This window comes from Crocodylus porosus, unplaced genomic scaffold, assembly GCF_001723895.1.
Source record: "Crocodylus porosus isolate Cpor-Errol unplaced genomic scaffold, CroPor_comp1, whole genome shotgun sequence".
NCBI lineage: Eukaryota > Metazoa > Chordata > Crocodylia > Crocodylidae > Crocodylus > Crocodylus porosus.
This window is the reverse complement of record NW_017728920.1, coordinates 9846351-9866021: the sequence shown is the minus strand read 5'-3', so window position 1 is coordinate 9866021 and position 19671 is coordinate 9846351. Positions and strand designations below refer to the sequence as shown.

General features: G+C 45.6%; 1 protein-coding gene across 2 annotated transcripts; it reads left to right on the top strand.

Annotated features, from left to right (window-relative positions):
• On the top strand, nt 1-19671 carry PLA2G12B (phospholipase A2 group XIIB). Of its 2 annotated transcripts, none has more exons than XM_019538571.1 (4): nt 1-323; nt 8984-9060; nt 11256-11421; nt 17683-19671. In XM_019538571.1, exons 1-4 carry the CDS (start codon nt 89-91, stop codon nt 17799-17801), a joined length of 597 nt encoding a protein of 198 aa, XP_019394116.1. In that variant the 5' UTR covers nt 1-88; the 3' UTR covers nt 17802-19671. The 2 variants fall into 2 exon arrangements, with proteins under 2 accessions (XP_019394116.1, XP_019394115.1); XM_019538570.1 differs by having other exon boundaries at nt 2-323; nt 8984-9072.

The window sequence follows — 19671 nt, the reverse complement described above, 5'->3', positions numbered from 1 at the left end:
CAAAGTGACCCAGTCCTTTTTCTACCTCACTGCACATCCACACAGTAGGGAGTTTCGGAGGCCTGGATTTCTTTGGTCCAACTGCAGCATGAAACCATCTGTACAGGTGTCGATTCTGTGCCTGACCTTGAATCTGGTGGGGAGCGCTGCCGTCGAGACAGCACAGGACAACTCAGTCAACCAGGCCCCTCCAGTGGCATCATCTTCAGACTGGGGCATCGGGGCCATCCGGGATGGCTTTGAAACTGTTAACGGCTATTTTGATTCTTTCCTGGAATTACTAGGAGGAAAAAATGGTGTTTGTCAGTACAGGTGTCGATACGGTGAGTGCCCTCTTTCCTTTCCAGCCAGCTTTGTGACTGGAAGTGCCTGTCTTGTGAGCTCCGAGTGCAAGCATTTCAGATCTAGGCCTGCTGACTGTTCTTACTAGTCAGGTATTTGTTGCCAGTTTTGGGTGCAAGCCCAGAAGGGGGAAGGAGAAAATGTAACAAATAGCCTCTGGAGACAAAGCTTGTACATTTTATGTCTGTTTCTGGAACTTGTGATCCAGCCTTTTGCATATTGCTCTCTTAGCACTGTCCACACTCCATTAGCCTTCGAACTGATACTAATGGAGTCCCCAGAGCTGGCTCTCTGCTTTCTGTTTCCACCCAGAATTCACGGCGGTTTCTAACCTGGACCTTTTCCCTCCCTTCAGCCCATTTTAAAACATGCAGCATTTCCCCTAAGATGGATCCTGGTCCTGACACAGGTGTTTATGGTAGACAGGTCCTTTACAAGAGCAGCTTTCAAACAGGTTGTGTTACTGGGTCAAAAATCAGTCAGGGGATTTGGCCCTGGTGACAGCTAGTGTGGCTCTCTGGCTGTAAAAGCTCTCTTGGGTTGTGCTACTGAACAATAAAGGGAAATAAGAGACCATAATGCCCTAGTATAACTTATTAACTGAAGTCGGTGTTCTTAAAATATCAAACGGTTGTCAGTTTGCTAGCACCTCACAGCGGGACACAAAGCTCTTCAGCAAGGAAGGCAGAAAGGCCTCAGAGTGAAGAGCAAAGACCTTGTCCACATTTCACCCAAAATACTAAGTAATAAAAGACATCTTATTACCCAGTGGAGCAGAAGCTAAGGGCTTTTCTTCTTTAACATCTTTCAAGCTTATACTGTTAGACTCCAGATTCAATGGTCTGATGTCAGTAAGAAACAGCAGGTCCCTGTGGGGCACGGGACAGCTGTTAACTCCAGGTTCTCCCTCATTAAATAGGAGCCTTTCAGACCCAACACCCCTAATATAAAGCTCTCTCTAGCCCCAACTAAATGAGAGTCATGCCTTTCCTTTGCATGCAGGAGAAGGAGGGTCTTGCTAGCCAGAGCTATATAAGACCTGCCAGGCAGGTGAGCAAGGCTTCTAAATGACTCCCAGAAACAGCAAACCATGTAGACTTCAGTAATCTCTGCAGCCTTCAAAGTTTCATTATTCAGCAGTTCTGAGATGAGTAACAAGATGGGGAGGGGAGAGATAACAGGAAAGCAAATAAGATCTGTTGTTACTATTGCCCTCAGAACTCAGGGCACTTTCTGGATAGTGCCTTGGACTTTAGACAGTAGCACTGTGCAGCATGCTCTTATAGCCATGAAGGTCCAGGAAATATGGGAGAAGCAAAGGGGATTTTGGTGATATCTTGTGCCTGAAAGCTTAGCATAGTTGCCCCAGTACAAGATGTCAGGGAAAAAGCCTGCTTTTTGGGCATTAGAGTAATTAAAGAAATGCACCATTCAATTAGTTTTTAAGGTTTGTCCCTGGAAACTGCCAGGAAAACTTCCCCAACAAGCCAAAGCCAAAAGTTTTATTACTGAGGCAGCCCCTGGGTTTGACAAAGTCCCTATAATTCAATACAGTGCAGACTGTTGCATGGTGCCAACATCTAGTAATGCCAGTTACTCATAAACTTGCATACCTATGCATTCAGAGAGTGAACAAAAAAATGTGAGGGGAACAGGGAGGGAGGCTCCATTATTTCACCGGTTTAAAAAATTAGTATTCCCCTTCCCCAACAAGCATCTCATTATACAACTTTCTTTCACATGTGCAGACAGGCCAAAAAGTGGTACACCCCAAATACTTGATTTCCCCTTCCCAGTAGAAACTGGGAAAAAGCAAGTGGGGAGAACAGTTTATCATTTCCCCAGAGCAACAGGAAGAGATACAAAAGCTACTGTTATGGTGTTAGAGAATCTCATCAAGGCCTGAACTTCCCAGAAAGTTGGGGCATGGTGATGCCAAGCTCCTGTTGCTATGCATGGCATGGTCACTGAATGTGGAATAAAGCACAGCTCACCAAAGCCCCTCAAGTAAAGAGGCCACTGGGCACTACTGGTACTCTCTAACTGACTATCAGTTATGGGTGCTGTTCTTTAGTAGTGAGAAAGGGAAAGAAGTATTAATGACATTAGCAGCTTCATTTACTGGGGGACCGTGGTGTCTATCTATGCCTGGCTGTTCTAGTACTGGAGGCAGGCGATTAAGGGAAAAGAGTCTTTCAGATGGCTATTTCCTCTTAAAAGATTATTTTCTTCAGCAACCTGCAACAGATTCAGGAACACATCAGCTTTACAATTCTGGAAACCTTTTGGCCTGAGAATGCTGTCAGTTGCTATTCTGAAGCTGCAGGAAACTAGAAATGGAGGGGGATGTGGGGATTGAGTAGATGTGCATCGTGCTTAAACATGGAAAGACAAATAGACAGGACATATACACACAAGGTTATGTGCCAGTGTAGGCTGACAAAACAGAAACAAGGAAATTATAAAGCAATTCATTTAATAGTGCCTTTTTCCTGAGACCACAAATGTGCAACAAACAATTGGCACAACCACAACCACAGCCCAGGCACTGCAACTGACTTTAAGTTCATCCTCTACCATGCTCATGTCCTCAGCACATTTTACAACAGAATATTTAAATGACTGCCGGCCTATAGCAAGATCAGAATGATAAACTGAAAATACAATATGTGCATTGCAGAGGGGTGGGGGCAAAAGGCAGGGGGACTTATCCAAACCATTCCTGGAAAGAAGTGAATTGGCAATAGTAAATCATCTTTTAGAAGGATTTCACATTTGTTACTGTCATCTCAGGTTATTACAGCTTAAGGGGTTCACCACTGATGCCTCGATTATTTTTTGCATTCTTTCCAACTGGGACAATGAATCTACATTGTATTTCCTAGGGCAGCTATAATCCTGGCACCTGGAGACCTTCTGGACATCACAGACTAGCACAGGGCGGTGTCTGGGTTCCGTGCATGGCAGACAGTTACTTGAATACACTAGATTAGAAGATGCTTATATATTGAGTCCTGTATTCTTTATGTACCCAAACCTTCCACTGACTTCAAAGAGAGTTTCAGATGCGCTAGGAATGCTGCTAGGAATGCAGCTAGGTCCTGAACTATTTAATACCAAGCTTGATTTCCCTCTTTGTCTCCACAAGCAAATCATGAGTAAATCCATTTGTAGCACTGGAGATGCTTAACTAAGAATAAGTGAGAGAAGCATCAGCTACCTAAATGCCTAGGGAACTCATTTGATCCTGCCAAAATAATTGTTAACATTCAATGGTGGTTAGTTTCAGTAAGGGCTCTGATTCACTGTAAAGATGTCCCTAAAAGGCTTTTGCACTCAGACACACATGCCTTCCATTTAAGATTTCAAATGTTGGGCATTTTCATGTACAATTAATACACCCTGTATTTTTCAGGACTATTTCTAGGAAGTGCAGATGCTGGTTTGCTGTGTGATGTGCCTTCCCTTTTTGTTTGTGGTTATGATAAAATGCTTTTGTTCAAATAGGAAAGTAAATAAGTAGAGTACCTCATGCTCTTTCAGTAGGCACATACACCACTGGAACAAGTCTTTAATCAGATGCTGAGGGGGGAAAATCTGGGCAAAGCCTTGTTAAAATGTTGGCAGCGCATCCTTCAGATGCTTGATGAACACTTCTAGTCCCACTTGTTCATGCTTTTCACTCCCATAAAACAATTTTAAAACTGCTAGCTAGAAAAATAATTCCAAACTTGTGGTAAAATTAACTTATTTACAGGAAGAACAAACGTGTTAACTTAAGCCAGCCATCTTCAACTATATCAGGAATTAAAGATTTGATTATTCTTTTCCACAGCAAATGGGAAAAATGCTACCTTCTCTTTTTAGTTTCAACTCAGAAATGCTGATAAGAGCCAAAAAGAAAGTCGAGCCTTTCCAGTAATTGCTACATTCATCTTAACCTGATAAGTAAAGTTTGCTCTCTCCACAGTTAAGAGGCTCCCTGGTTTTGGCTCTTCTAATCATTAGCCATTTCCCACTCAGAGGTTGAGGGCTGGGAATGTACAAATTGAGCTACATCCCCAAATCAGAGCTTTATAGGCACATAGAGTTTTACAATAAAATACCTTGAAACTGCTCCCAAAATTTCTTTGGGCAAGTCAATAGTGAAAAAACCTATTCATAGGAATGCAAACAAAAACAGCCTAGCACAGAGCAATTCTCTTGACAATTTTGTTCACTTGCACAGATAGCAAGTCCTGTGGGTGGGCAGGCGGGTGGGATTTGCAACACTTTGCAGGGCACTAACCCTTTTCTCTGAGTTGTCCTGAGGGTCCCCTCAAAGTTGGGGATGCTTCACTAATACTTGGGGCAGGGGAAACCCTTGAAGCCATGATTTTCAGCATAAAACATAGTGGAGCCTGTGAAAACATGGTTGGTGTGACCTTTCTTGCCTGGAGCCTGAGGAGGAGAACCACATAGGACTCTAGGAAAACAGGGCTGAGAGGACCTCATGAGGTCATCAGCCCTGACAAAACCATCCCAGCCCAGCGTTTGTCTAATTTGCTTTTGAAAACTTCCAAGGATAGAGATTCCACAACTTCTCTAGGTAGCCTACTCCAAAGCTGGAGCACCCTCATCGTCAGGAATTATCTCCTGATCTTTAATGTAAATTTCCTTTGCTGCAGTTTGAAGCCATTGCTCCTAGTCCTAGTCCCTTACAGCCACAGAGAAAAACCCATACAATCATAGAAAATCAGGGTTGGAAGGGACCTCAGGAGGTCTAGCCCAAACCCTTGCTCAAAGTAGGACCAGCCCCAACTAGATGATCCCAGCCAAAGCTTTGTCTAGCCAGGTTTTTAAAACCCCCAAGGATGGAGCTTCCACCACCTCTCTGGTAAACCTGTTTCAGTGTTTTACTATACTCCTAGTGAGAAAATTCTTCCTAATATCTAACCTAAACTTCCCATGCTGCAACTTGAGACCATTGTCCCTTGTTCTGTCATCTGCCACCACTGAGAACAGCCTTGCTCCATCCTCATTTGAACCCCACTTCAGGTAGTTGAAGAATGCTATTAAGTCTCCTCTTCTCTAAACTAAATAAGCCCAGGTCCCTGAGTCTTTCCTCAAAAGTCATGTGCCCCAGCCCCTGAACCATTTTTGTTGCCCTCCACTGGGCTCTCTCCAATTTGTCCACATCCTTTCTGTAGTGAGGGGTCCAAAACTGAACACAGTACTCTAGATGTGGCCTCACCAGTGTTGAATAGAGGGAAATAATTGCTTCTCTTGACCTGCTGGCAACAACCTACCAATGCAGTCCAATATACCATTAGCCTTCTTAGCAATAAGGACACACCAATAGCTCATATTCAGCTTAATGTCCAGGTCCTTTTCTACAGAGCTGCTGCCCAGCCAGTCAGCTCCCAGCCTGTACTGGTGCATGGGACTGTTCTTGTCCTAAGAGCAGAACTTTGCACTTGTCCTTGTTGAACCTCATGAGATTCCTTTGGCCCAATCCTCCGATTTGTCTAGATCACTCTGAATCCTAGCCCTACCCTCCAGCATATCTACTACTCACCCAGCTTTGTGTCACCCGCAATCCTCTCTGTAATTGCCTTTTAGGTATTCGAAGACTGTTATCAACCCCTCCTCAGTCTTTTCTTTTCCAGGCTAAATAATCCTAGTTCTTTTCAGCCTTTCCTCATATGTCTTGTCTCCCAGTTTCCTAATCATTTTTGTTGCTCTGCACAGGAATCTTTCCAAACTGCATACTTTCTTTTTGATGTGTGAGATCCAAAACTGGACACAGTACTCCAGTGCTGAATAGAGCAGGAGATTCACCAGTGCTGAATAGAGCAGAAGAATCCCTTTCTTTGATTTGCAAGTGGCATTCCTGTTAATACAACCCCATATGCTGTTGGCTTTGTTGTAACAAGATCATACTGACCATAGTCAGCTTATGGTCCCTAGGTCTTTCTCTGCAATACTGCAGCCTAGCCAGTTGTTCCACAGTATGTATTTATGTATGCAGTTATTTCATCCCGAATGCAGGACTTTGCTCTTGTCCTTGTTGAATGTCATCTCAGTAATCATGATCCATTTCTCCAGCCTATTCAGGCCATTCTGGGTTTTAGCCCTACCCTCTGGAGTATCTGCAACTCTACCCAACTTGGTGTCATCTGCAAATATGCTGCATGTGCATTGGATCCCTTGTCTAAATCATTAATGAAGACATTAAGCTGGGTTCCCCAGGGGTCGGTCCTACATCCAGTATTGTTTGAGATCTCCTCCCAAGTAGATGTTGAGGACTACTCATTGAGCACAATGATCCAACCAGTTATCTACCTTGCACTACTTTCTTTTAGTCTAGATTTCCTTAGCTTGTTGATGAGAATGTCATGGAAGACAATGACAAAAGCCTTGCTAAATCTGAGGCATATCTGTTCCCAAGTCTGCATCAAAAGAAATAAGCACCAGGGTGAATTGTAAACTAGTTTATGGGGGACTTTACTACCAATATTCATCAAAAGTAAATGTTTTCTCCCATTATAGCTTAAACACAGAAGCAAAATGACTTCCTCTGATTCTAATATAAAACAACCAGCTTCTCACATGCCAGCTCAGCATACCTTTTCTTGGCAGCAATATAAAAGCCTGAATATAGCTTCTCTAGAGCAGTTTTGGTCTGTCTTTTGGCTATGGAATCTCTCAGACACTAAAGAAAGATTCTGCTTTCACCAGCCACCTAGTTGGGAATTACTGCATCTTCCCACTTACAACATGCTCTCGAAATAGATACGCACCTTGATTTTGAAGGACAGAATGAAAAAAAAGATGAAGATCTTGAAAATATTGGTAGTTTTGACACTTGCCCAGGGGAAGCACAGGAAGCTGCATTAGTTGGGTTGTTTTTTTGTTTGTTTGTTTGTTTGTTTGTTTTGGGGGGCATTGTTGCTTCTCTGTTAACCCCTTAGCTGCAGGATGCTGAGCCCAAATGCCCGGTCCATCTTCTCTTCTCAAGCTGAGCTAAAGGGGCAGCCAGAAATGCCTGCCAGGTCACTTGATGGCCCAATCCTAGTCACCAGCATCTTCAAAGTCAGCTGAGTCTCCACCCAGCTGATTCAGCAGGAGTCTATGCCTTGCTACCTGGGGTCAGCCCTGCTTTAGAAATATAGTGAAGCTGACCCCAGGTGCTAGGGTAGAGGCTTCTGCAATAGGAGCCTCTTCCAAGGAAAAGAGAAAGTGTACACAGCAAGCAGTTAGGGAGCCCCCTTGTGCTTCCAGCAGAGACTTGTTCTGCAGAAACTGCTATTATCATATTTCCTTGCTTAAAACATGCATCCCAATTTCCAGCAGCCCATCACTTTCATGGAGATAAAATGCATAGTATTTCCTTTCTTCTTGTAAGGTCTTAACCACTTCCTTGCCTTTGAGTTAGTGCAAGGCTACAGGCAATCTGTAAAGAAGCAAAATGATGCTCCAGCATTATTATCATACCATACTTTTACTATTGCCAGAGCTGCTTGAGCCTTGGTAGTAGTCTAAATATAGCACCCAATGAAACAAGAAGAATATCATGACTTCCCCAGTTTCCTCATCCCTACAGGATTTGAACAGGCCTTTATGGTTGGCTTGTTCAAATCCTGGCATATGCTTACAGGCAGGGGCAAGGTGGGCACACTTCTAGTAATTCAGATTATTGTTTGCCCACAGCCATCCTGAATGTGGGGTCTAGGAACATGGAACATAAAGCCCAACTGTGACAGTGATATGTCCAAATACAAAACCGAAGTCCACTGGGTATTTTAACACCCATTTTGGATTTGGACATCCATTTTGTACTATGCACTGTACTCAGATCAAGGTTAGGATGATGTATTCCAGTCACCAGCTCTACCTAAGAAAGTGGACAGTACCTACTGAAGGCCAGTACCTGAGAATCCATCTAGACAATAATCTAGATGCAAGCACAGGTGTCCCGGGGTCCACTTACAACAGACTGAGCCAAGTTACAATATTAAGATCCAGCAAGGCCCCACTGATCTTAATTAATCTCATTGTTAAGTGAGAGCTGAAAGCATGGGTGACTAGTGTCTCCTGAGTCAGCCGGGGCACTTGTTCCCCCAGCATCCAGTCAGCAATCAGGGAGATCCCCCAGCTGGTCCCATGCACCAACCTGGAAGTTGCAGTGGCACGTCTCCTGGTGCCCCCACTCCCCAGCTGGCACTCTCAGGAGGTGCACCAGTGCTCCTGCCTGCCTCCCTACCCCCATCCATTGCCTAAATGGGGGAACACTGCTGTGAGGGGGTACACCAGTGCTCTCAGGGGGTGCACAGGCACCCCCATGTAACCCCCATGAGTTGCCACTGGCTGAAAATAAAGGCTTGTTCCTCTTTGCTTAAACAACATTCAGCTGGTGATCATGACATCTGCACATGCCATGGATATATCCTAGAGCTGGGAAGCCAGTAGGAAGCAGTATTTAAGACTCCCATTGTACAACTGCTTCACTTACTTTCCTCTTTGCCAAACCAAATGCAAAGAAAATATATTTTTACTTCTCATTCTAATTCCATACAATCTGGAGGGCATTCACAGCTCTTTATCATTACTATTGTCAAGGCTGGCATGTCTAAAACTTCACCTTAACCTTCCTTTCTAGGAAAGGCTCCATTGCCCAGACCTGACTACAAGCCACAAGAACCCAATGGTTGCAGCTCCTACTTCCTGGGTCTCAAGGTACCAGAAAGTGTATGTACTGCTAACACTTACTTCCCAGATGACAATTTACTAATCATATTAACCAGCTAAAAATTGACTGTTATAAGCACAGTTTAGCCGTGCCATTTGCTAGTAGCCTATGGCTACTCTTTTTTTTCCTGGCAGCAGACAATGCTCTAGAATGAAGAGGGTATTGTTCAAAGATTGCTGTGATAGTCACTTATATCCTATTACAGAACAAGCTGTTTGTTTGGGACTGCCAAAGAAGATGGCTGGCTGCTGATGGCAAATGAAAATGTATCATTTTAAGGATAGCCTCTTAATTTACTATCTGATTTGCTAACCAGTGGAGCATTCAGCTCCCAACTGTTGGTAGCCACTTACAAAAAATGAATAATCCTCTAGATGAAAACTATATGTGTGAATGCATGATACAACATCCCAGTTGCCTCTAATTATTGAAGTAGAAAATCTACTTGACAGATAAATGCTGTGAAGGAAAAGATTTTATCAGGGTTGCAGTTCAAAAAGTACATGGCTATCAGTGTTGTCTACAGAGTGATAGGGTAGTAGGATTCATTCAATGGTCACACTGATAAGTGCTATGCCCTTTTAATTGGATCCACTGCCAGAGAACACATTCAGTGCAAGGTAAGGCAGTTCAGTGCCGCTAAACAACAGATAAATGGCAGTGCTTGGTGTTCCCTGAAAGTCTATTTACAGGCGTGAATTAGTGTTTGTGAACATAAATCTACCACTGTGCAGTCCTCCACACCTTTCATTGCTTCCCTCATCTACTTGGAGCACTAAATAAATTTGATAGGCTTCAAATGCTTTGCACATTGGTTATTTTAAAGGTAATTAACAAAATCAAAGTCAATGTACTCCAAGGCACCTCTGAGAACTGGGATGACTATCTAATAGGCACATCTCTGCTCTTACCACAGTCAGCACCAGTTAAGAAGATTCTGCTGTAAAATATTATCTACTGTGAATTACCTTTAAAGATAGATTAGGTCTTAAACTGTACATCACTGCAAACTCTCTAAGCACCATGCTATCCTTTAGATGGGTACATTTATTAATGTTTGGGCAGGGAGAGAAACAAGAAACTTCTACACTGGATGTGTGGAAAAGAAAAAATTTCTACAGGGGTGCGCCGATAAAGATTTTTTAGGCTGATACTGACGGCCAATTATTGTCCAGCCATATCGGCCTATACCAATCTGATTGCCAATACCCAGCCCAGCAGCTTGGAGAGCAGCATCCGGCTGGTAAGTCTGTGGGGGGGGGGGGCGGGGGGGGGGGGGGGCAGCGATGTGCGGGGGGGCAGATCAAGGCCCCCACAGTGAGGGAGGGCATGGGGCTGAGGCAGTGGCTGCCCAGCAGGGGTGGGGCGGGGCATAGGACAGAGCCAGCAGCTCATCTAGGGGAGGCATGAGGGGCATGTGCCCCGTGATCTGTGTGTGCGCCAAGGGCAGGCTGCTGCTGCATGCTTGTGGCTGGCACCAGCCTCTTTTTGGCAGGTGCACTTAAGGTGGGTGGGGAGGGAGGTGGCAATGCTGGGAGGGGAGCTACAGGAGGGGAGGCTACAGTCACGCCAAAAATTGCCATAGCCTTTTCATAGCCCCTTCCCAGCACTACCGCCAGCTAACCCAAACGCAGCTGCTGGGAAGAGGTTAGCTCTGGCCCAGAGCACAGTGGCAGCCCACCTCTGGCCTGTGCATAGATCCAGGGGGCACATGCCCCTCCATACTTCCCAAAGGGGTTCGTAGAGCAGCAGGAGATGCCCCCCCCCCGATGAACCGCTGGCTTTGTCCCCAACCTCTCCCCAGCTGGGCAGTGCCTGCCACTCTCCAACTCCCCCCCTCACTGTGGGGGCCTTGATCTGCACCCCCACGCCCTTTTCCATCCCCACACCCCTTCCACCCTCCAGACTCACCAGCTGGATGCTGCCCTCCATGCTGCAAGGGTGCACTTCTAGCCACGCTGCTCAGGGTACATGCAGCATTTATCAGCGACATTATCAGCCACAGTGAACAAAAGCCAATTGCCGATAATGTCAATTTTCCTTTTATTGGTGCCAATGTGATACGGACCAATGCATTGGTGCATCTCTAAATTTATAACAATCAATTTACAAGATGGGGCTCCATTCTCACAACACTTGATGAATTTTTTTTCCCTTCCCCTCCCCTCCCTCCTTTTTCCAGCTGGATTTAGGTATCCCTGCCATGACCAAGTGCTGCAACCAGCTGGATATTTGTTATGACACTTGTGGTGCCAACAAATATCGTTGTGATGCCAAGTTCCGTTGGTGCCTCCACTCCATCTGCTCTGACCTCAAGCGAAGCCTTGGTTTTGTCTCCAGAGTAGAAGGTGAGTTTTGCATGCCCATAGCTCTTTACAGGGACAGGCAGACTCTGCTACTGGGCAGCAGGAAGTCTTTTTTATGCAGCAGAAAGCTAACACCTGCTTCTGACTCTGCCATAGGGCACAGCACTCCATTTCTGTGACTGCCACAGCTGAGCAGCGTTTCCTTCTGAAACATCATTAGATCAGGGATCTGAACAAAGCATACCTGGTACTTTAACACTACTACTTCCTCTTTAAAGTTCACCTGCCTCACTTGTTTTAGTATATCTAGTATGATGACTATTTAAAAGGAAAGCAAATTATGTCTCATTGGGAAAGGAGGACTCTGGAAACAGTTCTTTTTTTTAGGATAGGATTTACCAAGCCACTGGGCACTTGCATTGGAGAGGCCCAGTTCCTACTCATTCCTAATGGAAATTTGGGGCAGGGGGCAGGAGAGGGGGCAGATTCTGCAACTGATTTACAAAATCTCAAACCTTCAGAAAGTGATTAATTTTTCACTTATTTATCCTTGTAGTATCCTTACCATAAAAAAAGTTCTTACATTCCCAATGCATTTGTGTACCCTAGTTCAGTAATGTAACTGAGATGGTGTGATGGGCAGCAGCCCCAGGCTCTGCCTCTGGGGAGGGGTGGCTGAGCACAGCTACAATCAGCAAAGCAGAAGCTGGCGCTGCCCTATCCATTGCAGCTGCCCTGCTGCACCTCTATCCCACGTTGCCATGTTTCAGACTCTCTCAGACATTCTTGATTTGGGTTGAGCTGAAACATGTCACATGGTTTGCCATTTTTATCAATGTTTAAATCTGCATAAAATCACTGAGGTTTAGGGACGTGAGAAGGGGAATGAGACAGCTGAGATGGCAGTGCCATCAATGTGCCAACAACAGCCAGCTCATCTCTTAACCATGGAATATAATATGGGCAAGATCATCCTTTAGACGCATCAGTGCCTTGGAGACACTGGAACTTGGCCGGAGAGCAGTGGCTCAGGCCAAATCCAGATTTCTACACCACTTACTTAATTAAAATGAAACTAAGGTTACAAGTATATCTCTGTGGCTTAAGTATAAATTGCAATCTCAGAATGCCACAGCTTAAAAAATGTTAGAAAAACAAATTTGCTTTCTTTCTTCCCCTCAGCCTACCTCATGTGGCCCATGAATGGGGTGATGTATTCTTGTCAGCAAAGCAAGGAAGAGAAAGAAGCACTCTGCTTCCCCAAGCATCTCTTCCTACTAAGCCCTTGAGTTCCACTTCTCTATAACACCTCTCCATAGTATTCCCTGGGGAGACCGCTATGTGATGTTGTCCTCAGAGCCCCCAAATTAAGACTCTCTTTTAAGGCTTTTGTCCAGAGTAGCCTGTTTCTACTCGTGAGTTTTGCTTTTAAAGCTCTTCTGATGCTTTGGGAAACCAAACTTCTTTAGTGATGGTCTTAGTAGAAACATCAGTAACTTTAGAAATTTGATTTTTAACTGTGAGAACACTGGTACTATCTCACAGGTCACAATTCATGAAGATTCCAATAAGTTACCTGCTCCCTGTGTCTTCATATAGTTAGCAATAATATTAGACTGAGTTTTCATGAACTTCTGTTTTTAAGTTGCCATAATTCCTGAACTCTTTGTATGATTTTGTTCACATTTGAAAGAAAAATTCAAACTCAGCTTCAGAACAAGCCTGATAGTAGGCCTGTACAAATAGAGAACTATTTGATTCAGATTCAGATTTGTCCAATTCAGATGCCAGCGACTCGATTCAGAGATACAAATCACTCTTCTGATTCGATTTGGCCAAATTGGCTTCGGAAGATTCAGAGCCGATTTGAAGATTCAGAGCCAGTTCGGAGATTCCAGGCTGCTGCTGCTTACCTAAAGCGCCATGACAGAGGTGACGACCGCTGCCGCCATGGAGCCTTGCCCAGAGTTGTGCAGCCGGGTATTGGGCAGCAGCGGCAGCATGGTGGTGGCCGGATGGCACGCAGCTATCCCCACCACCACCACCACCCCGCCATGCTGCGCCACTGCTGCTGGCCACACAGCTCTGAGCACGGCTTCACAGTGGCGGTGGGAGGTTTTGTAGGCAGCGGCAGTCACCGCTGGCACAGGCAGCCACTGCCACTTACCTGTGCCAGTAGTGACTGCAGCTGCATACAAAATCTTCTGCTACCACTGTGAAGCCATGCTCAGAGCTGTGCGGCTGGCGGCAGTGGCACAGGGTGGTGGTGGTGGTGGTGGTGGTGGGGATGGGACTGACTGCGTGCTGCCCAGCCACCGCCACCCTGCGCTGCGCTGCTGCCGCCGGCCGCACAGCTCGGGGCACAGCTCCGCGGCGGCAGCAGGAGGTTTTGTAGGCAGTGGCCATCACTGCCATCATGGCGCTCCAGGTTAAGTGGCAGCAGCCACAGCCAGGTGTGAGCCCCCACCCCTTCTCCCCATCCTTTGCCGTCACTGCAGAGCCAGCCACGGAGCTGTGCTCTGGCCACATACCAGCCTCTCTCTCCCGCTCCCCTGGGCAGGCAGCCGGGTGGCATGTGTGCAACCTGCACATGGCGGTCACCACCACACTGCGCCCCACATTGCTTGCCCGCAAAGCCCTCCCCACAGCAAGACACCCCTGCCCTCACCCCCTGGCCCTGCTCCCAGCTGCGATGTGCTGCCTTGGGCCAGCAGCACCCCCCACTCCCTCAGCCCCCAACCATCTTCCCCAGCCCTGCCCCATAGCCCCCAAGCTCCACTTACCTCTAGGCTCCAGGGGCATGGCTCCATGGTGGCAGCACTTGCCCGCAAAGCCCCCCCAGCCTGCATGCAGCTGCCACTACCCCGCACCGCCACAAAGCTGTGCAGCTGGTTGCCGCTGCATGCAAACCCCCCATTTCACCCCCCAGCCAGGTGGCACATATATGGCCTGCACATGGTGGTTGCCACCACACTGCTGCTGCCACACCCTGCGCCACTTGCCCACAAAGCCATGCAGGTGGCCATGGGATGGTAGCACAGGGTGCAGTGGCAGAGTTGCGGTGGCGGCCTCCGCGTGCGAACCTCCTGTCAGGCCGGCCAGCATGTGTGTGGTCCACAGAGTGGCACCACTGTCCTCACCCTCTGGCCCTGCTCCTGGGAGTGGGCAAGGGGCAACCCCCCTTCTTGATCTATCCCCCAGCAACTTCCCTTTCCCCCGCCCTGCCCCGCCCCTTCCCTCCACACACACTTACCTGCTGGGGTGGGTGTCAGTGTCTGTGTCTGCATGTTTGTGTCTATGGGTCTGGGGGGCTGTTGCGAGGGGCATCAGGAGGGCTGTTGAGACTGTGGGGGAGGGGAGCGCGGAGCACCAGCAGCACTGGGTGGGGCTGTGGGGAGGGGCCTTTAATTTTTATCATGGATTATGGGTTTTTAATCAGAGAATTTGCAATTTTTAATCAGAGAAAACCAGGATTCCTGCGATCACGCACCAGCTCAATGTCAACAGTAGGAAGGTAGTCATTCCCACCGTGCCCATTTTGAACTGCATCTAGTATGATTTCCCCCTTAGACCAGTGAAATACTGAAGCAGAGTAGTCATTCAGAAGTTCAGTTTTCTCCTGATTGTTGGTAATCAGCTGTCTTGAGCTGTTAAGCAATGGTCCCACGTTTCCATTTGTTTTCCTCCTGTTCCCTACATACCTAAAGAATGACTTCTTGTCATTGATTTCTGTTGTTAGTTTAAGTTCAGTCGCCACCTTAACCTTTCTAATCTGCTCCCTACAAGTGTGGGTCATTGTTGCATAGTTTTCCTCAGGGACTGTCCCAAATTCCCGTTGTTTGTATGCCTCTTCTTTTTCAAGAGCACCATGATATCCCTCTTAAGCCAGGAGGGCTTCCCAGCCCTTCTGTTACCTTTCCTCCGCATGGGAATGGACTTCTTTTGTGCTTTGAGGATCGTGTCCTTGAGGAACAACCACTCTTCATGCACTCCTTTGGACCCTGGTCCCCCAGTGCTTCTCCTAGTATTGCCCTGAGCCTATTGAAATTTACTTTTTTGAAGTCCAAAACTTCAACCTGCTAGCTGATTTTCCTGCCTTGCAGCAGACAGCGAACGCGATGGTTTTGTAGTTGCTGTCACCAAGGGTACCATCTACATTCAAGTCACTCACCAGATCATCTCCTTTGGTTAAGTAGAGCAGCTTTTGCCATAACTATTATGCAGTGTGGCCATAACTATTATGATTAGACATTTGTGGAGGAAAAAAAACACTCAAGTACATGTTAGAAAGCATGATCCTAGGCCTGAGGTCCTACAGTTTAGGTACATCAGATCCAAGCTCATTACTATACAGTTGGGACCCTACCTACCTCTGCCTTCATTTGTCTCTACAGCTCTTCCTTCCCACACTTGTCACATTATTTCTCCTTCCTTATGTATTGTCCAAAGCCTAATGGCATCAATAGAAACAGTGACTGTCACAGCTTTTGGACTGGTCTCCCTGGCTGAGGCTACCTGTGGATAGTGGTCGTTGGTGGCCAAGAACCAGTACAGCTGCACCACTACAGGAAGACCATGTCAAACCCAGTAAGCCACAATTTGCACAATGCAGCTTGCCCTTGTTCCAAGCAGGGCTTAGGCCCACCAGTGCTTTCTCTGTCTACAACACGGCTGGATGGAGACAGCTAACAGGGTGGCTCCCCATCCATGGCTGTAAATGGAGCAAAATCTGATGGCCTTGCGTTTCCTGTTGTGTTGCACCTAATGCCTGGGAACCCCTCTACCTTTTTTTTTTTTTTTAACTTCTCCTTCTTTACAACATTTCTAAACTCTGCTTCAAGCAATTTTCACTTATCACCTCCTCTCTCCTGACCTGTTGTTCTGCATCTTTTATTATTTATATTTAAGTGCTTCAGGGCAGGGAGCATTTTTCTCATTTTCTCTGTATGTGTATACTGCCATGTAAATTTATGGCAGTATATTTTTCACAAGCACTTCCCCAAAAACCATTCCAGAGTTAAATGATAGTTGTAATAAATAAGAACTGAGCAATGAGCTACTAAGAAGTAAAGGCAAGATAAGCGCTGCATCCTGCTGAGCACTGGAGCATGGCAGAGGCAGAGCATTGCTGGAGTTGCACAGAAAAAGGTTCCTAAAGCAAAAGTGGAAGAACTGCATTGGGGAGTGGCCAGAGGAACTGAGAGAGGACTATGGAGAGGGACTGCTATTTCTATTTCTGAACAGCAATATACGTAATTCCCCTGAGCCCATCCATAAACAACAGCAGCAGGGAGAGAGGTGTTTACTACTGGCTAGACATTTTAATACTTGATTTCCTGTGGTGTAGATGGTACACAGTACACTAAGCACTCTGGAGTTATCTAACCTGAATCTACAGCAGCTTGTCTGCTGCAGCAAAGCTATTTGTGGCAATGGTAGGATTTCTAATACAAACTGCAAGCCTGTCATTTTAACTACTGCCTCATCTGTACAGGAGGTCCAGATGCCACTAGCTAAACTGCTAGTCACCACTGGCACGTTATTTACACTAGTGCTTCCAACACTGGTATCACCAATAGAGTTGTAATGCTGATCAAGCAACAGAGAGTAGAGCTAAGTTTAAATAAGACTATGCGGCAAATGGAGTAGGTGAGAACTAAAGTCAGCTGATCCAGTTGTGATCTTTAAGGAAGCTCACCTGATACGCAGCCAAACTCCAAAGGAAAACATGCACTTTCAACAGCAAGTGAGAAAAAGAGCAAAGTTTCCAGAAGACACTGGTCATAGTTTGTTATCTCCTCTGTCACAGACTGTATCTATGCTGGGAACAAGGTTTCCACAGAGAGCTCAGGCCTAGCTTGCACTACAAGTGAGTTTATATTCAAAACATGGCAAAAGCTTTAGCTCTGCTGGGTTGAGCAAGGCTTCTGCCAGTGCCCAGTGGCTGCACATAGACACTCCCACACCAGCAGCCCATTGAGCAAGCTGGTTCTTTCCCGGGAAGCACGTTGCACTCTGGCAGCAGCACCGCTGAGTGGAGTGGCAAGGAGCTGCTAGAAGCACTTGGGTGTGCCTGTGATGTGTCGGCTTGGTGGCAGTGACACCAGAAGTTCTGCTGGCAGAGGCAGACAAGCACAAACACAGCTTTAGAAATGTCAGTGCTGTACAGACAAAGCAGGCGACACCAATTCCATGGCTATGTACTCCACAATGGATTCAGAGGCCAATGCTGGTATAGATTTTACCAGCAGTGACACTGTGTGTGAGTAATGCTTATTTTCCTGTTCTTTCCATCCGCTGCAGCTTGTGAATCTGTGGCAGATACAGTATTCAATGCTGTCTGGACTCTGGGCTGCCGACCTTTCATGAACAGCCAAAGAAGTGCCTGCACTTGTAGTGAGGAGGAACGAGATGAACTGTGAAGAACAGCAAAGCCCTCCAGCCATAAGGACCCTTCATATGGCCCCTCTCAGATGTGGCTTGTTAGCCAACTTCTTTCTAGCATCCCTGTGAAGTGGAGAAGCCTCACTAGTTTGGGCTACGAAGGAAGCAGATCTCAGTACTGTACATAATGCATCAGTTACTACTTTTGGGTAGAGAATGTGAAAGGGGAAACAATGGCTGCTGCCCACTTAAGGTTCAGTCTAACAGCCAAGTGAACCTATTTGAGTTATCTGAATGCCAGCTTTTTACCGACACTGTTTAGGTTGTGTAAACAGAATGAAATGCAAACTATACTATTTGGGTACTGCTACAGATCTCGGTGCAAAAGAATTTCCTCTCTCTAAATCACTACTCCACTTTTCAAAGGACTTGGTATTCACTAGCATCAAAATTCCAGTTACTAGTTACATCACTAAATAAATTATTCAGATGATGGGCCAGGGCTACATATCTTACACACACACACACACACACACACACACACAAAACATTTGGAGGATCCTATAACCATTCAGATAACCAGGGATCTGATTAATTAGGAGAGTGATTTGTAGTAGGCAACAGGCAAACTTTGGCTAAAGTAGTTCTGAGGTGTGTGTGGAGATGATATAGAACCAAAACCCACCCACACTAAAGTAGACAATGCAATACTCTCATACTGAAAGACTCTGTCCGTAATTTCAGAGAAAAAGAGTCTGCTTTTGTTTTTCAATCCTGTCCAACTACTAAATATAACTGTTTAAGTATTATAAGTTAATGTTGATTTTCCCATTTGTTTTCTTTACATAATGCTGGAGACCATTCCACACCTTCAGTGATGTCTTCTGAAGAGAGGGGTGCATGAGTCCCAGAGCTGGATTTGAAGGGACTCTAGCAACCTTAGGCCTGTTTGTAAAAATGGTACAATTCAGAACAGGGCCTTGACTGCATCCTCTTTCAGGCATGGACATGGCTAGCTGAAAAAGAGGAATAGTCCTGGTGATTTTTATGCCCCCAGACCCTCCAACATGTTTAATATTTACATTTGTTAGTAGGGAATTTATATATGTATATAAAAGATACATTGACACGAGCATTTTATTGTTGCTGACAGGGGGCTTTTTACAGGCATGTGTAAGATAGTAGATAAATATGGCTGCATCTCTTGTGTGCAGATATGGATATGGATAAAGAGATATCTACATCTATATAATTTATATAAAATGGGCACACACATATGCATATTTTCCTTGACTTTATTCATTTTTCAATGCTGTGGAAAGCAGAAGTTACAAAAGCGTAACAATATTTTATTGACAGATTCTGTTTTAGTTCTTTCCTCCCTAGAACATTCTTAAATTGATAGACATACTTGTAAATTATTTAAATAGTTGTCCCTATTCTTGCTAGTCTTACTGACCATACACGAGACAAGTTTTACATCAGATTCATATGGGCTGCAACAGTAAGGGACAATTGATACGAAAATAATAAAAAATGATCATGTCAAGACACATGGGGATATTTTCACCCTTGGAAGGACCATTTTAACTTGCACTGATAAGATGCAAGGGCATCACAGCTGTGATAAGTCCACTTGATGGCGAGTTCTGCAGTGCTAAATTTCATCCATTACAGCATATTTCCTGATTAAAGAAGCTTATTGTCTATGCTTGAAGATTGTATTGAGCTGTTGGGTTTTTTGGGGAGGGGGATTGGGGAGGCGGGGGGCAGGACAAAAGGGTGAGGAAATATTTCTAGTTTCAGACACTTTAAGAATTTTAATGTTTTTAACAGTGAAATGGAACCCATTGTTAATTCTAATTTTGAACTTATTCCTATTGATAAATGCTATCATTTGCAAACACA

Excerpts from the sequence above, each read along its gene's own strand:
- PLA2G12B (XM_019538570.1), top strand. The coding sequence starts at position 89 with ATGAAACCATCTGTACAGGTGTCGATTCTGTGCCTGACCTTGAATCTG. Across the intron at positions 324-8,983 it reads TCAGTACAGGTGTCGATACG|GAAAGGCTCCATTGCCCAGA; the intron begins GTGAGTGCCCTC and ends CTTCCTTTCTAG. Across the intron at positions 9,073-11,255 it reads GTCTCAAGGTACCAGAAAGT|CTGGATTTAGGTATCCCTGC; the intron begins GTATGTACTGCT and ends TCCTTTTTCCAG.